The sequence below is a fragment of the Microcaecilia unicolor genome, unplaced genomic scaffold (assembly GCF_901765095.1).
Source record: "Microcaecilia unicolor unplaced genomic scaffold, aMicUni1.1, whole genome shotgun sequence".
Lineage (NCBI taxonomy): Eukaryota > Metazoa > Chordata > Amphibia > Gymnophiona > Siphonopidae > Microcaecilia > Microcaecilia unicolor.
This window is the reverse complement of record NW_021963160.1, coordinates 33,333-50,374: the sequence shown is the minus strand read 5'-3', so window position 1 is coordinate 50,374 and position 17,042 is coordinate 33,333. Positions and strand designations below refer to the sequence as shown.

Here is a 17,042-nt window from a genome sequence, read left to right as displayed (position 1 = left end):
GTAATTTGTAGATACTGGCATGTACTGGATGGATCCTTACCCTCAGTGAGTTTCCTAAATCTGCATATCGGAGAAGTAATAACATGGGGGAACTTTTGTCTTGAATGGGTAGAATTGAGTTGTTTCCCAAGGGGGGCATTCCCCTTGTGGACATTGTACTTATTGTAAATATGCATTACATATATCAAGTATATGAACTCCTAATTCTTCCACAATGGCTTATTTAAGGTCCTGCACTAAATGTGAAAGCTCACAAGTGATTTATTTTGTAGTGTGTCCATGTGGTCTTCATTACATAGGTCAGACACGCAGGAAAATCAAATTGTTTATTGCTGAACATCTTAGTAAAATTAGACTTCATAAACAGGACACACCATTAGTGGCTCATTGGTGCCAGAAGGATCATTTGGTTGGGCATTCCAGATTTGACATGGCAGCGCATGTAACCGTGGCCTGTGGATTATTGCTCCAGTCTGCTGAGGTTGTAGTACCCCGCCCCACTTGAGGACTGCTTTGGTACATCCCACAAGTCTCTGTTCTATATATTTTTGATCTATAATTTGAACCTCATTACACTACAAGGTATAGGCATTATGGTACTTATCTTGTTACAGGTCCTTCTGTGCTTTAATTCTTTATCGTTGCTGCTGGCGCTGTTCGTGTACTGTGCTGTTAGTACAGTAAAATGTCTTCTAATCAGTTCTTTAATATCAACTGTTGTCGTTCTCTACGCGGTGCCACGTTTCACCTGGCTGGCGTCTTCAGGAGAACATATTCTTATATCTATAGTCGATTTCTTACGCTCGGTCAACCCGGGGGAATTCTGATCATCAAGTTCCTCCTCTTGGTTGAGGGGATCCCAAGGCCAGAATGTGGAGAACCAACATGGCCGCTTTCCCACACCGGCTGCATCCAGAGCAACAACCGCGCCATTGGCTGTCGGGGCCATTGCACCTGCCAAGTATAAAACTTCCTCCCCCCAGAACAGTCCTGATGCTGAGTCGGCAAAACAGAGCATGCGGGACAAACTTCTGCTGCTAACTTCTGTGCCTTGCACTGGGGACACAGCTTAGCTGTCTTGGAGGGAGTCACCATGAGGTACTCACCACCGAAGGCCAAAACGGTGCCAAAGAAGAACTTCCCCATGCTGACCCGGAGGCTTCCCTGCTTAAATGCAGACCGGGAACTGCACACTGCCTTGCCACCGAGGCACTTTTTTCTTTTCCCCAGAGGAAGGAGACCCAAGGCAGGCAAATGACAAGAAACCGGGGGGGGGGGGAGGGGGAAACGACACCTAGCACCACTAGGTGTTCCCAAGGCAGCCCAGACCAGCCATTAAACCCCCAGTTCAACTGAGCCCAGAGATTGGAACCAGGAGTCAAGGCCCCAAACCAGGAGAGGTTGTTAGTCACATCCACCACCTGCTGAAGATAGAGGTATACTGGGAGGTGACACTGAGCATCAGGGCTTAAGGTACAGTGCAAGTACTCTGTGTCCTCTATCTCCACCTGCTGGTAGATGGGCATAACCCATTAGTGATGGATTGATCTGTTGCCGTGTTAAGGAACTTCCTTTTACCCATTGTACCAATCTACTTTGCTGACTCATCACCTGTATAATGTCTGACCTTAGGAGGGAATGGTGCCCTGGCCATAGGAGCTGCAGTGGGGTCCCAGTTATCTGGCATATGGCGTTGCATCCTAGCATACAGGAGCTTACAAAGTAAGTGATGGCAGATAAAAGAACTGTATGGTCCATCCAATCTGCCCAAGAAGGTGGTCAGAGCTGCATCTACCACTCAGTGCAGGTTATAATTATTAATGCTTAACTACTGGTTAGCAATTTGCCATCATGCCAACCACTTATAGGCAGTTAAATACGATGCAGCCTTGGGACAATACTCCACATGCACACACTGCCCAGGGCAATCAGCACCACTGCCCCCCCCCCCCCCCCCCCCCCCACTAAGGACATTACCCGAGAATCCCCTTGGAAAGCACAAAATGATGCATAATCGGCAAACATGGGCTGCTACTGAGGACGACTTCCCTATGAAGAAAGACTAAGGAGGCTAGGGCTATTCAGCTTGGAGAAGAGACGGCTGAGGGGAGACATGATAGAGGTATATAAAATAATGAGTGGAGTGGAACACGTGGATGTGAAGCGTCACGCTTTCCAAAAATACTAGGACTAGGGGGCATGCGATTAAACTACAGTGTAGTAAATTTAAAACAAATCGGAGAAAATTTTTCTTCACCCAACGTGTAATTAAACTCTGGAATTCGTTGCCGGAGAAAGTGGTGAAGACGGTTAGCTTAGCAGAGTTTAAAAAGGGGTTGGACGGATTCCTAAAGGACAAGTCCATAAACCGCTACTAAACGGACTTGGAAAACTCCAAAATTCCAGGAATAACATGTATAGAATGTTTGTACGTTTGGGAAGCTCGCCAGGTGCCCTTGGCCTAGATTGGCCGCTGCCATGGACAGGATGCTGGGCTCGATGGACCCTTGGTCTTTTCCCAGTATGGCATTACTTATGTACTTATGATCACCCAGGATGATACAATGATTAAACAAGAATCATACTGCATGAAGCCTCAAGAACACGGTCGGTAATTTACATCCTTTCAGGACTTACCTTCTGTGGCGAGAACTCCGACAGCATGACACAAGTAGCCCCAACCCACAAGGGGCACATGAGCTTGTTTACCACACCATGCACATGGTGCAGGGGCAGTACATGGAGGATGACATCTTCTTTCTTCCACTCCCACTCATCAACCAAGTCTGTTACCTGTGAGAGGAGAAATCAAAGCAGGAGTCTGTTGTCTATGAAAGGAGAGCTCAAACATCAGAGTCTGTCACCTGTGAGAGAGAAAACCAAATAGCACAGGGGTCTATCATCTGTGGTACGAAAGAGCAGGGTAGATAGAGAGAGCTAACGAACTGTCATACTGGATCAGGTCAAAGGATCACCAATCCAAGCAGCCTGCTCCCAACAGTGGCCAAGCTGTTTACCCCCAGGAATAAGCTGTGGCTTTCCTCAAGTCTGCCTGGAGTAGAGAAGTAACCTAATGGTTTGAGCAGCAGGTTAAGAACCGGGGACACCAGGGTTCAAATCTCACTGCACCTCCTTGTGATCTTCAGCAAGTCACTTAGCCCTCCATTGCCTCAGGTACAAACTTGGATTGCCGTCTCTCCAGGGACAGGAAAATACCTACTGTACCTGTATGTAACTCACTTTCAGCTACTGAGAAAGACATGAGCTAAAAACAAAATCCATTCCCTTCCCTTGGTTAATAACTATTTATGGACTTTTCCTCCAAGAATTTATCCATATCTCTTTTTAAACTCAACCACACTAACTACTTTTACTAAATGCGCTGGCAGCAAATTTCAGAGCTTAATTGTGCACTTAATGAAAAATATTTTCTGTGTAACCCAAGAAACAAAGAGCAGGGGTGTGTTGCCAAAGAGAGTAGAGTGTCTGTCACCTATGAAAGGGAGGTCCAAAGATCTGTCACCCATGGGAAGAGAGATCTATAATTCTACATGTAGGGTACAAACACGAAAGCTTATTTACATTTACCTCGGATCAGGGATGAATGTGCGCGTTGACATTTGCCCTATTGGGGTTGAATCTGGGAACCTATTTTATAAAGGCTGATAGCAGCCTACAGTGATGTGAAAGTTTTTGCCTCTCCCCACCCCCCGACTTCTTCTATTATTGCATATATGTCACACTAAATGGTTTCTGATCTTTAAAACAAAATGTAATACTAGACAAAGGAAATTTGAATAAACGCATAAACAAATGAAGTAATAATTTTAAAAACTGTGTTAAGGAACAAAGTTATCTCACACCCATAGCACCCATGGGAAACAGTAATTGCCCCCTTAATCAACTGACCAAATTTAATTGATAATTAGATTCAGCTGTTTAATCTAAACCTCACTATATATTGAACCTTACCATAAGAGTGAAGTAGTCACCAGAATGGTTCCTACAAGACTGCTATGCCATGATCAAAGGAAATTCCAAAAGAGATGAGAAGAAAAAAAAGTATCAATCAGATATGACTAAATTTATATAAAAAAATGTAAGAATCTCTATCTACAGGAATGAAAGAAAACCAAATGTAATTACTATTCTGGTCTGATTGTAAAAACGAATTCACTCTCACCAAAGAATTATCTGGACATCAAGAAACATCTTGTGTGTCAGTTTCATTGGAAGAATTAGCTTCTTCTTCTTCTTTTTTTTTTTTAAACACAGAAAGCTACCACTGTACAACAGTCTTTTCCCACTTTTAGCCTCCGTTATGATCTCAGATGATATAGATTGCACTTTAGATAATTCAAGTCATGTTTCTTTCACACTGAATAAGTACTGGCACACTTTTAATCTGCTTCAAAGTTCAGATATAACGGAATTGTTAACGGAACATTTTTTTTGTTACATTTGTACCCCGCGCTTTCCACTCATAGCAGGTTCAATGCGGCTTACGTATTATATACAGGTACTTATTTGTACCTGGGGCAATGGAGGGTTAAGTGACTTGCCCAAAGTCTACCACGCTAACCACTAGGCCACTCCTCCACTCCACCCATGCTCAGTTTTGGATCCAGTTCCAACCTCTTTTCCAATCTATTCTCTCCAATCATTGTTCCCTGTGCTTTTGACTATGGCTAATACAAGTCTAGCCTCCGGTCTGCTGCCAACAGGTTGGAGAAAGGCAGTAGCAATGCCTATCTTGACAGAATAACTCTTTAAATCTACCTTTACCTGAAAATTAAAGAGTCCAACCTTCCATTTATTTCAAAATTAACAGAGAAAGCAGTTCTAGAACAATTCAAGGATTTTGTTGGAAAAAGGAATCCATTACATTCTCGTCAATCAGGCTTTAAGCATATGCACAGCAGAAACTATCCTAGTTTCCAAGATCAGTGATATACATGAACAGCTCAACAAGAATCTTGAGGCTCTTCTTGTATCCTTAGATCTTTCAGCGGTATTTGATCTCGTAGACCATTCATTAATGCTAAATTTCTTAAGAGAATGTGGGCTGAGAGGTCAGGTATATTGATGGTCTGAGTTAGTTCTTTCAGATTATGTCTTATGTTTCTCATTATTCTATTGATTCCAGTTTACAAGCTTTATCGCGAAGTTCCCCAAGGCTCAATACTGTCCCTTCTTTTATTTTATCTATCCTTAAGTCCTCTGGCTCTCCTCACTTAGGGGCAGATGCACTAAAGCTAAATGAGCCTTTAATGACTCTCCAACGAGGAAAATTTGATCCGTTGCATGCATCAAAGGGCTTTTACCGAGGAAGCCAGCAGCTAACGAAAACGGAATGGAGATGAGCAATTAGTGTGAAAACCCCATTGAAACGACATGCACTAACCTTTTCCGATTGCCTTTACGCAGGAAAAAGGCAGGAAAACTAACGACAGGTCTGGACCACTCGTTAGGACAGCTCTGTGCCAGGAAAACAGGAAAAATCATTAAGAGAAAAAATAAACAAACTTTGAGCCAATCCCAGCGCATTAGCAGAGCTAAAAGCGCTGTGATTGGTCCAAAGGACGTCAGAAAAACATAAATAAATAAAAATAAAAAAAAAGGGTCGGGAGGGGGCAAGGGCGCTCATCAGGAGCGTCCTGTACGGACGGCCTTGCCCCCCCCCCGCTGCTCCCCACTTTCCGCCGCTCCCCCCACCCCGAAAAAGCAAAATTCGAGCAGCCCCTGCCCCCCGCCCTTCCTCACTACTCTCTCACCTCAGCTCCGCCTCCCGACATCCTCCGTCCTGTGCCCCGCCCCCTTTTGGGGTCATCGCCGCCATTCCCCTCCTCCATCGGGCCCCCTCCCTCTTACCGGGCCCGTGCAGCGCCTCTCTCCTCTGTCCGAAGGCGCTGCACGGGCAAGAAGAAAGCCTGATGCCTGCCTTCGCCCAGCTTCGATGGCGCGTCTTTCTCCTGCTGGGCCCGCCCCTGTCTGACGTCGGTTACCTACGTAGGTTACTGACGTCAGACAGGGGCGGGCCCAGCAGGAGAAAGACGCGCCATCGAAGCTGGGCAAAGGCAGGCATCAGGCTTTCTTCTTGCCCGTGCAGCACCTTCGGACAGAGGAGAGAGGCGCTGCACGGGCCCGGTAAGAGGGAGGGGGGCCCGATGGAGGAGGGGAATGGCGGCGACGACCCCAAAAGGGGGCGGGGCACAGGACGGAGGATGTCGGGAGGCGGAGCTGAGGTGAGAGAGTAGTGAGGAAGGGAGGGGGGCAGGGGCTGCTCGAATTTTGCTTTTTCGGGGTGGGGGGAGCGGTGGAAAGTGGGGAGCAGCGGGGGGGGGGGGGGGCAAGGCCGTCCGTACAGGACGCTCCTGGTGAGCGCCCTTGCCCCCCCCCGCCCCTTTTTTTTTCTTTTTGTTTTGATTTGGGAGCCATGTGCTTGTGATTTGACTGTGTTTTGACTGTTTGTGGCATGCGCAGAGCAGCTAACATAACGCTTGGCTGCTCTGCGCATGATTTGGGGGCCGATTAACGATGTGTATTGTGATTCTTTGATACATTGTACGTTTCTATACCGATCTGAGCATGTGTGACTTTTTTTTTTGGTGCATTCTTCGTTTTTTAAAAATCGTTAGGGCCTTTAACGATTTTGATTTTTTTACGTTTGCTTGATGCATCTACCCCTTAGGAGCTTGGTAGTACTGCCCACTTTTTTTTGCTGAGGTTATTCAGCTGATTATTTATGCTGATCCCTGCAATAGAGGTTTGCAATAAGTGGCTTCATTGCTTATGAACCACAAGTTCAAGTTAAACCTTATAAAATCAAAAGCTATTTGGATCAGGGGTACCCCTTGCTGCATCAGAATTATTGAGGCATATTCTACCTACTGAAACGACAATCAAGCTCTTAGGAATTACGCTTGGTTCAAAACGTAGCTCTGAAACACATATCTCTTCATTGGTAAAGAAATGTTTCAGTGCTCTTCGCCTTATTAGATCAATCAAAGCCCTCACTGATAAGTCCTCTTTACTTAAACTAGCACATGCTCTTGTCTTAAGTAGATTGGATTATGGTAACTCACTATTTGTAGGATTTCCTAAATATTCTATTAGCAGACTTCAGAACATTCAAACTACCACTATAAAAATTGTTATGGGGGCTAAGAAGTAACATAGCATAACATAGTAAATGACGGCAGATAAAGCCCTGTATGGTCCATCCAGTCTGCCCAACAAGATAAACTCACTTTACATGGTATGTGATACTTTGGGATTTGTGTTCCAAGACGTATGAAGAGAGACTTGCTGACCTGAACATGTATACCCTGGAGGAAAAGAGGAACAGGGGTGATATGATACAGACGTTCAAATATTTGAAAGGTATTAATCCGCAAACGAATCTTTTCCGGAGATGGGAAGGCGGTAGAACGAGAGGACATGAAATGAGATTGAAGGGGGCAGACTCAGGAAAGATGTCAGGAAGTATTTTTTCACGGAGAGGGTGGTGGACGCTTGGAATGCCCTCCTGTGGGAGGTGGTGGAGATGAAAACGGTAACGGAGTTCAAACATGCGTGGGATATGCATAGAGGAATCCTGTGCAGAAGGAATGGATCCTCAGAAGTTTAGCTGAAATTGGGTGGCGGAGCAGGTGAGGGGAAGAGGGGTTGGTGGTTGGGAGGCTAGGATAGGGGAGGGCAGACTTATACGGTCTGTACCAGAGCCGATGATGGGAGGCGGGACTGGTGGTTGGGAGGCGGGAAATACTGCTGGGCAGACTTATATGGTCTGTGCTCTGAAAAGGACAGGTACAAATTCAAGGTAAGGTATACACATATGAGTTTGTCTTGGGCAGACTGGATGGACCATGCAGGTCTTTTTCTGCCGTCATCTACTATGTTACTATGTTACTTTATATGTATGTATACCAGAGTTTGATTCGTCTTTGCCATTCTCAGGGCACAGACCGAAGAAGTCTGCCCAGCACTGTTCTTGTACTAAGTTCTGAAGCTAATGACCATGTTCGACCACTTTTGAAGAAAGCTCACTGGTTGCCTTGTCAATATTGTTCTAAGTTTAAAATGTTAGTTCTGGCTCATATAACATTCCATTCTGGTTTGTCATCTTATTTGAGTAACGTATTCATTCCTTATTGTCCATTACATAGTTTAAGGTTCCAAATGGTTATGTCCCCATTACCAAGGGCACGACTGGACTTCATCAAAGAAGCCGCTGTTTTCTACCAGACCCCAGAGATGTGGAATTCACTTCCACAAAATATTCGGCTTTAGCATTGTTTAGGTGTCTTTAAACAGAGTTTAAAGACCTACTTTCTTCAACATGCATTTTTGTGACCATGATTTGTTATTAAGACACCTTAGCCGAAATTATAATATCCCAAGTAAAACCCAGACATTCTCATATATGAGCAAACCCGGTAGGTTAAATTATCCATTCCCTATGAAGTCTGTACGCCTTGTGGATTACCTTACAGGAACTTGAAGCTAGGATTTTATAGTTTTGCACAAATTTTATGTGGTTAGTTATTTTTAATCTGGCTTGGTTCTAAACCACTCTGTTTGATTTGACAGAAGGGTAGCATATCAAGTATAATAAATAAATAAATACCAGTCTGGAAAGGGTTACAAAGCCATTTCTAAAGCTCTGGGACTCTACCAAACCACTCTGAGAGCCATTATTTCCAAATGGAGAAGACATGGAACAGTGGCGAATCTTCCCAGGAATGGCCAGCTTGCCAAAATTACTCCAAGGACGCAGCAACAACTCATCTAGGAAGTCACAAAACATCTATACTTGAGGTAACAGGACAACAGCAACATCCAAGTACACAACAGAATCCTGCTAGTTATCAGTTACGGAATTCTCTGGACTCCAATTAGAATATTGGATTGAAGAAGACCTCAGTGCCAAACTCACCCCACAGAGTATACTTACTCCAAAATAGAGAATAATATGGGTGGGCTGGAAGTACCGGGATTAAGTATATGCATCCTTTAAGTCCAGAGAGCATAGCCAATAGTTTTCCTGAATCATGGGTAAAAGAGTGCCCAGGAAAACCATCCTGAACTCTTCGTTGACCAGGAATTTGTTCAGGGCCCTTAGGTCTAGGATGGGACACATCCTCCCCTCCCGTCTTCTTTTGCATGAGGAAGTACCTGGAATAGAATCCCTGCACTTCCTCCCTGATGGAAAGGGCTCGACGACATGGGCTTTCAGAAGGGCTGAGAGTTCCTCTGTAAGTACCTGTCCATGCTGAGAACTGAATAATAAGCCCTCTGTGGGAAATTTGGAGATCTCTGAAGCCAATTTAGGATGTATCTGACTATTTGGAGAGCACACCTTTCTCCAAAGGTTATAAGAGGCCACCCTTTCATAGAAAAACTTCAGCCTCCCTCCGCCGGGTAAGTTGGCCAATACGGACACTTTGACAGCGGCTATGCTCTGCTGGAGCCAATCAAAAGCTTGTCCCTTGCTTTGACTGAGGAACAGCAGGGGCCTTAGGCGCACACTGTTGACAACAATGAGTATGCTGGGGTTGAGCTTAAGCAGGCTGGTGAGAGGAGGTGGCAAACCTGTGCCTGTTAGTAGGCACCCCTTTTCGACTTGCCAAAAGACCTCCTAGATGAGGAGGATGAAGCAGAAGGCACCCAGTGGAAGAAAGAAGAGATGATATCAGTGTGCTTTTTGATTTGGTCAGCAACCTCCTCAACCTATTCTCCAAAAAGATTATCCACCCAGCATGGTGCATCCGCCAAACTTTGATGAACTGACTGTTCCAAATCAGAAACATACAGCCATGAAAGTCTGTGCATTGCTATACTCTGAGCAGAGATCCTGGATACCATGTCAAAACCGAGCTCTCGCGGCAGACAGGAAGGCACCCGTGCATGCATGGTGGCGCGAGTCTCGCACTCCACAAAGCTCTGTTAAGCTTGGTATAAGCTCTGGACCGGGCAAAGCGGTGCCACATTACCCAATTGTGAGAATTAATGGCCTCTGCTTTTCCTCAGAGAATGGCAATTACCATCAGTGAGCCTAGCTGACCAAAGTTTTACCTGTCCTATCCACATGCACATCTCATGCAAGTCTTTGTGTGCCCAGCTCATCCAATCAGAGAACTGTTCTACACATGGTACGATGTCCTCTATCATGCATTCTTAACAGATGGAATTAGTCTACACAAGGAGTTAGACACACAAGAGCTACAAAGGCAGTTAGCCTGTTGGACCGAGAGACAGACACCTTTCTCTGATGGATGTTATTTCACTAGCCAACATACAGTCCTTCTGAGTATCACTGAAGGGCGAATGCCGTCAGCGCTCATAAAGGAACTAAACTAAGAATATGTGCCATACTGAGTAGGAACCAGTCCTGGGCAGCATCTCAGCTTCAGCTATCTAAGAGCTGTGTGTTGTCCAGAATCATTGTCGATAGCATGAACAGAGGGCCCAATGTTAAATGCGGTAGCCATGCGAGAAATTAATGAGTCACAAACAGCAATTGATGCACAAAAGGAATAAGGTATAGATGAGATGCACGTTGTGAGAAGGTATGAGGCTGTCCTATATGGTGTAGGCCACTAGAGGGCGCTAGAAGAAGGTGGAGTTCGCTAGGACCGGGGAGAGCCCTGGGAGGCCCACAGGTGCAGGAGATTATGGGCTGGGTCCTGGGTGGCTAATTAACCACTTTATACCCCACCTGAGTTGTGAAAGGAGGGAAGTGAGCTAGCAGCAGAAGAAGAGAGAGCTCCTGAAAGATACTGGCTAACCTGATGGACTTTGGGGTGGACTGGGTGTCCAAAGGAGATCAGCAGGCTGAAAGTCCTGGGGTAAGAAGTCCCTAAAGCATTAGAGTTTGACTGTGTGTCTAGAACTGTGTGTTCAAAGAGGGACTGTGTGTCTGAAGATGAAAAGACTGTGTGTCTAGAACTGTGTGTTCAAAGAGGGACTGTGTGTCCGAAGTACTAAGAGAAGCAGGCTGCAAAGCCTGTTGAGAGTCCCCAAAGTATTGGTATAGTACTGAGCCCATGTATCTGTGTGGGGAGGCTCAATGTGAAGATCTATGAAAGCATAAAGTGTTAGGCTAGAAGAAGTGTGCCCAGGGGCTGGAATAAAGAGTTGCCTGAGATATATGCAGTTGGTGAGACCTGCTTAATTTGCTGAGTGGAAACCAGGTCACCCTGAGTGAGAAGGGGTAGCACACTAATCTGCATATGATTTGCATATTGAGAACCAGGTCACCCTGAGAGAGAAGGGGGTTATCACAACATAAATTCCTTTGTACATCGGTCACTGTTTGCAACTCAAAGTTGTCAAATACTATTGACATTGCTGTTAGATGCATGTCACACTAGACCACCATGGAGTTTTTTTTAGTTGTGCCGTGCAACTCAAAAAAACTCAGTGGTGGTCTAGTGAACCCCCCTCCCCTCCCCTCCCCTCCCCTCCAAACACTTCCTGAAAATCCTTGGAGGTCCAATGGACCCCCTCCTGCTCTCTGCCCCTAAGAATCATGGGTGGTCTGGTGGACTCCCTACCCAATGGGCCCCAGGCTAGGTCAGACCACTTTGTAGCCACTAATAGCCCTGGTGGTCTAGTGGGATTCCCCTCCACCCCCCCCAGTCTCTTACCTTGAATAGGAGGACCACCTCCGGCTTCAAGTCCAACTGCTTCCAAAATGGCTACGCCCAGCCCCTGCCAGGTGCACCCTGGGATGGGCCTAAGCACCATATACAAGCTTTTTCTTTATATTGTGCTTGGGCCCCTCCCAGTGCTTCCCAGGATGCACTGGGAGGAGTTGGGCACCACCGTTTTGGAAGCAGGTGGGCCTGAGGCAGGAGGTTGTCTTCCTGTTTCCTACTCAAGGTAAGAAGAAGGGACTGAGAGGGGATGGAGGGGATTCCTGCTAGACCATCAGGGCTATTAGTGGCAACCAGGGGGTCCGGTCTAGCGCCCGCCGGATTTGAGGGGAGGTGTCTACCAGATCATTTGGAATGGGGTTGGGAGGTTTTTTTAAAGGTCAGTGGGGATCTACTGGACTGCTCTGATAGTTTGTATCCAGCATATTCTGTTTGGTGCTACGTGATCAGTGAGTTGACAACACATATACAAGTAGGACTCTTCGTTAAGCATTCATTACTTGGTGTATTTATTGACCCCTGATGCAGACGCTTTTTAGCGTCGAAACACGGCCTGTGTCGGGTCGCTATCTCTGATATAATAAAGACTGTTGGACTCACGTCTCCAGTGGTGAATCGTCTATTAGTCTCTACTTTTGCCTTCTGTGATCTACTGGACCACCATGGATGGAGTTCGGAGGGCTCAGGACATAAGGCTGTGGTCATGGGTCTGCTGGACCACCAGGGAAAGTTTTGGGGGGTGGCGGGGGATCCATGCACTGAGCACCCATAAGAACAGGTCCAGATCTGCCATAAAATTCTCCATGTTAAAGGTAGGCTGTCAGGTCTGTGCATTGCTCTGAATGCTCATTTTAATGCTAATGAGCTTGCTGTAATAAATTTGCTTAGGATTATTGGTAGCTGCTACGGCTTATGGTAAAAGGGACACCAAATCCCTTTGTGCATTAGACACTAAACAAACTGGTTACAACCAGTCTAAAAGCAAACGTTGCAAACACTGTAGGTTTTGTGCATCGAGCCCACAGACTGAAGATACAGCTAGGATATGTCAGCTTGGAGTCCGAGAGGGGAAGGAAAAACCTGCCACACAGAGGGAGCCAAAGGGCCTTTCCAGGCAGCCTACAGGGGGTCAGTTATTCTTCCTATAGGGGCGAGATAGAAAGCATTGCCAAGTTTCAAGTGAGTCAGAACCTTTTGGCATGTGGTCTCAGGTTAGCACCGGTAGTTATGTCTCAGGAATAATTATTAGTTGCACTGGTATTGCCGTCTTATTGTTCTATAATGTACTGACAAGTCTTGCTGCTAAGTTCTACTTATTGCTTTGTCATATTAATATAGATATCCTTTTATATTTTATATCTATATCTATCTATAATTACCAATAAATTGCAATATATTTCTAAAGTGTGGCATTCTTCTCTCATATTGCCAGGAAAACCTTCGTGAGAACTCTTTTCTTTGTTTTGGGCTTTAGGTCAAAATCATACTCCAAACAGACAAGACAAGCCACAAACTCTACCAGAGTAATTATTAGCTAATCAGCTTGTTAGCCCTACAGAATAACTGAGCAAACTGAGTGGGACAATTGTCCTTTTCTGGCATTATCTACTACGGGGCCAATTTTCATTCAGTGAAGTGACCATCTTCCTGAAAAAAAAAATTATTCAAAATCATTCCTTAAGAGAGAAACTTCACTGGCTAACACTCAAGGAACACATCGAATTCAAGATCTGCACGACCGTACACAAGATCATTCACGCAGATGCCCCACTTTACATGTTAAAGTGGACCTACCGCCCAGAAACGCCAAGAGATCAGCCCGCAAATTCCTCAATCTGAACTTCCCCAGTTGTAAAGGACTTAAATATAAGCAGGCATACGCCACTACCTTCTCCTACAGAAGTACACAGCTATGGAATGCGCTACCCCCAGCCCTAAAAACTATGGACAATCTAAGCAACTTTCGCAAATCTTTGAAGACACATCTCTTCAATAGAGCCTACAAAAAGAACCCTTAAAGACACAAATCACCACACAACCCACCCAATCATCTAAATACACCTCCCACACCTCCCTATCTTCAAATATCTTCGGCTTACCACCGAATGTATCTAAGATCCTCTCATGACTATGTCATAACAACACTCTGTAAGCCACATTGAGCCTGCAAATAGGTGGGGAAATGTGGGGTACAAATGCAATAAATAAATAAAATAAATAAAGATATCAATTCTTTAAAAAATAGACTATAAATCCCCCTCTCCAGTTACAGAAAAATCAACCAACATGACAGCAGTAACTCATTCTTAGTCAATCTTCCCTCCAACACTGAGCTTATTAAAAACCTCAAGGAAATTAAAATGGCCTTAGTTGCTTCCTAGAAGCCATGCTGCTTGGCTTGATCCTTAGATAGTACTTATTTTTTATTACATTTGTACCACATGCTTTCCCGCTCATGGCAGGCTCAATGTGGCAGGCAATAGAGGGTTAAGTGACTTGCCCAGAGTCACAAGGAGCTGCCTGTGCCAGGAATCGAACTCAGTTCCTCATGACCAAAGTCCACCACCCTAACCACTAGGCCACTCCTCCACTGTTGCTACTATTTGAGATTCTACATGAAATGTTGCTATTCCACTAGCTAATAAACACAAACCAGGACTCAAAAGCCACCTACTGCGAGTAAGTGTAGTAACAAACAGTTATTTCACCCGTATGTGATCAATAATTTTTATGTGTAGAGTACCCTCAGATATAAACCACCGTGACTGCAGTCAATAATGCTGCTACAACGTGGCATAGCACTTCTTTCATTGGGTAACTCCTACTGTATTTTTTTGGGTAAAGAGCAACCTCTGCTCATATTTTTTTGCATCCCAATCACCACAGTGCTATAAAATCACTTATTCATTTGTTTAAAAGATTACATATACTAGGTGAAAAAAACTGTACACTTATCTCGTGAGTTCTTGCCTCTCTGGCAGAAGAACTGTGTTGCCTTGCTGAAACAATTAGCAATTGCCTTCCCTGATCCAGGGGAAGGCAATTGCTAATTGTTTCAGCAAGGCAACACAGTTCTTCTGCCAGAGAGGCAAGAACTCACGAGATAAGTGTACAGTTTTTTTCACCTAGTATATGTAATCTTTTAAACAAATGAATAAGTGATTTTATAGCACTGTGGTGATTGGGATGCAAAAAAATATGAGCAGAGGTTGCTCTTTACCCAAAAAAATACAGTAGGAGTTACCCAATGAAAGAAGTGCTATGCCACGTTGTAGCAGCATTATTGACTGCAGTCACGGTGGTTTATATCTGAGGGTACTCTACACATAAAAATTATTGATCACATACGGGTGAAATAACTGTTTGTTACTACACTTACTCGCAGTAGGTGGCTTTTGAGTCCTGGTTTGTGTTTATTAGCAGTTGAATGTTACCAGAGACATTGATATTGTGAACTCGTTTGCTATTCCACTAGCAACATTCCATGTAGAAGTCGGCCCTTGCAGATCACCAATGTGTCCGTGCAGGCTTCTGCTTCTGTGAGAAACAGAAGCCTGCGCAGCCTTCTACATGGAATGTTGCTAGTGGAATAGCAACATTCCATGTAGTTCCTCCAATATTAGCAACATTCCATGTAGAATCTCCAATAGTATCTATTTTATTTTTGTTACATTTGTACCCCGCACTTTCCCACTCATGGCAGGCTCAATGCGGCTTACATATTGTATACAAGTATTTATTTGTACCTGGGGCAATGGAGGCCCAGAGTCACAAGGAGCTGCCTGCAGTGGGAATCGAACCCAGTTCCCCAGGACCAAAGTCCACCACCCTAACCACTAGGCCACTCCTCCACTGTTGAGATTCTACATGGAGGATGTTGCTATTCCACTAGAAGTCGGCCCTTGCAGATCACCAATGTGGCCGCGCAGGCTTCTACATGGAATGTTGCTAGTGGAATAGCAACATTCCATGTAGAATCTCCAATAGTAGCAACATTCCATGTAGAATCTCCAATAGTATCTATTTTATTTTTGTTACATTTGTACCCTGTGCTTTCCCACTCATGGCAGGCTCAATGCGGCTTACATGGGGCAATGGAGGGTTAAGTGACTTGCCCAGAGTCACAAGGAGCTGCCTGTGCCTGAAGTGGGAATCAAACTCAGTTCCTCAGGACCAAAGTCCACCACCCTAACCACTAGGCCACTCCTCCACAGGTAAGAGCCACTAAACGGTGTGTTCACCGTACCAACATGTTTTGTTAAGTATGTAATTCAACTGGATACTGCAATCGGGATTCACCGAGCTCAGGATCAATTTTCCACTCTTCCCCTTTCTTCTACAGAAAATAGGAATTTAGCCATTTAAATGGCCCGATATCAGTTGCACACTTTTAAAATATACAGATAGGCAAGTTATATCTTCACTGGTGGCCACTAAATATGCAACTTCTTTTAGAATATTGGCCCATATCTTACTGTATTAGCTAAGGAGCCCACAATCCTTTTCACCTTTAAATTGTGCCGCAGCACAAGGATTCCAAAGGGAGGGGGGAGGAAGTTATTAACATCAGTTACTGTTAGGTGGGTTATTTTAGCACAGGTTCCATTTTATACAATGAGATTTAGTTACTAATAACCGGGATTAACAGGAAAATAATACATCTCAAAGGTAGGCCAAAATTGGTAACTGCCCCTCCTCCCCAAATCCCTAGTGCAGTGCCAACCCCAACACTTCAACACAGACAAACAGCAACACCACCAAATGCATTTGCTTATCTGTGGTTTCTGAGATTAAGATAATTTACTACTATGTAACAACTCTCCAAACCTCAATTTATTATTTCTTAATGCTGTGATCTTATCAAGTTCAGACAACCATAACAAAATGCTTATTTACGTTATGCACTACTCATATTTTCTTTTTATGCTGAAAGCAAAATAGATTTCCAGCTTCTGGGAAATGTATCTAAATTACAGTTTTTATATAACTGTACACTTGACCATATTCCAGAGCAAATAGAGGAAGGAGACGGGTATTTTTAGTACCTTTGAAAGAAAGAAAATATAAATAAAGGAAAAACCATCGTCTGAAAGAGGCACTAGGCTCGAGATTATGGGGAAAAGCACGGTAGACTTGGACCATTATCTGCAGGAAGACAAACTTAAGGATAATTTTTGTACTTCTGCACCACTGAAAAGACAGAGGCAGCTGATCTTGGTAGACAGAAAAATCAACGCCTGTCATCCTTGCAAAGATGAAAGAACCAAAAGCTGCTCCCAGAGACACCTGCCTGCCTCTGCAGTGCTGGAAGGAGAGAAGTGCTGCTGGATACTAGAACAGAGCTTTTGCTGGACAACTTCTACAATGCTGGAAGGACAGCCA

General features: G+C 44.6%; 1 protein-coding gene across 1 annotated transcript in view; it reads right to left on the bottom strand.

The window, feature by feature from the left end:
* Positions 1 to 17,042, bottom strand: part of LOC115459023 (acyl-CoA synthetase family member 3, mitochondrial-like) — a gene marked incomplete at its 3' end in the record, with an annotated part of 129,765 nt that overhangs the window by 101,082 nt on the left and 11,641 nt on the right. The window contains exon 2 of the mRNA XM_030188883.1: positions 2,638 to 2,793. Within this exon, the coding sequence (XP_030044743.1) occupies positions 2,638 to 2,793 (156 nt within the window). The remainder of the gene's footprint in view (positions 1 to 2,637; positions 2,794 to 17,042) is intronic.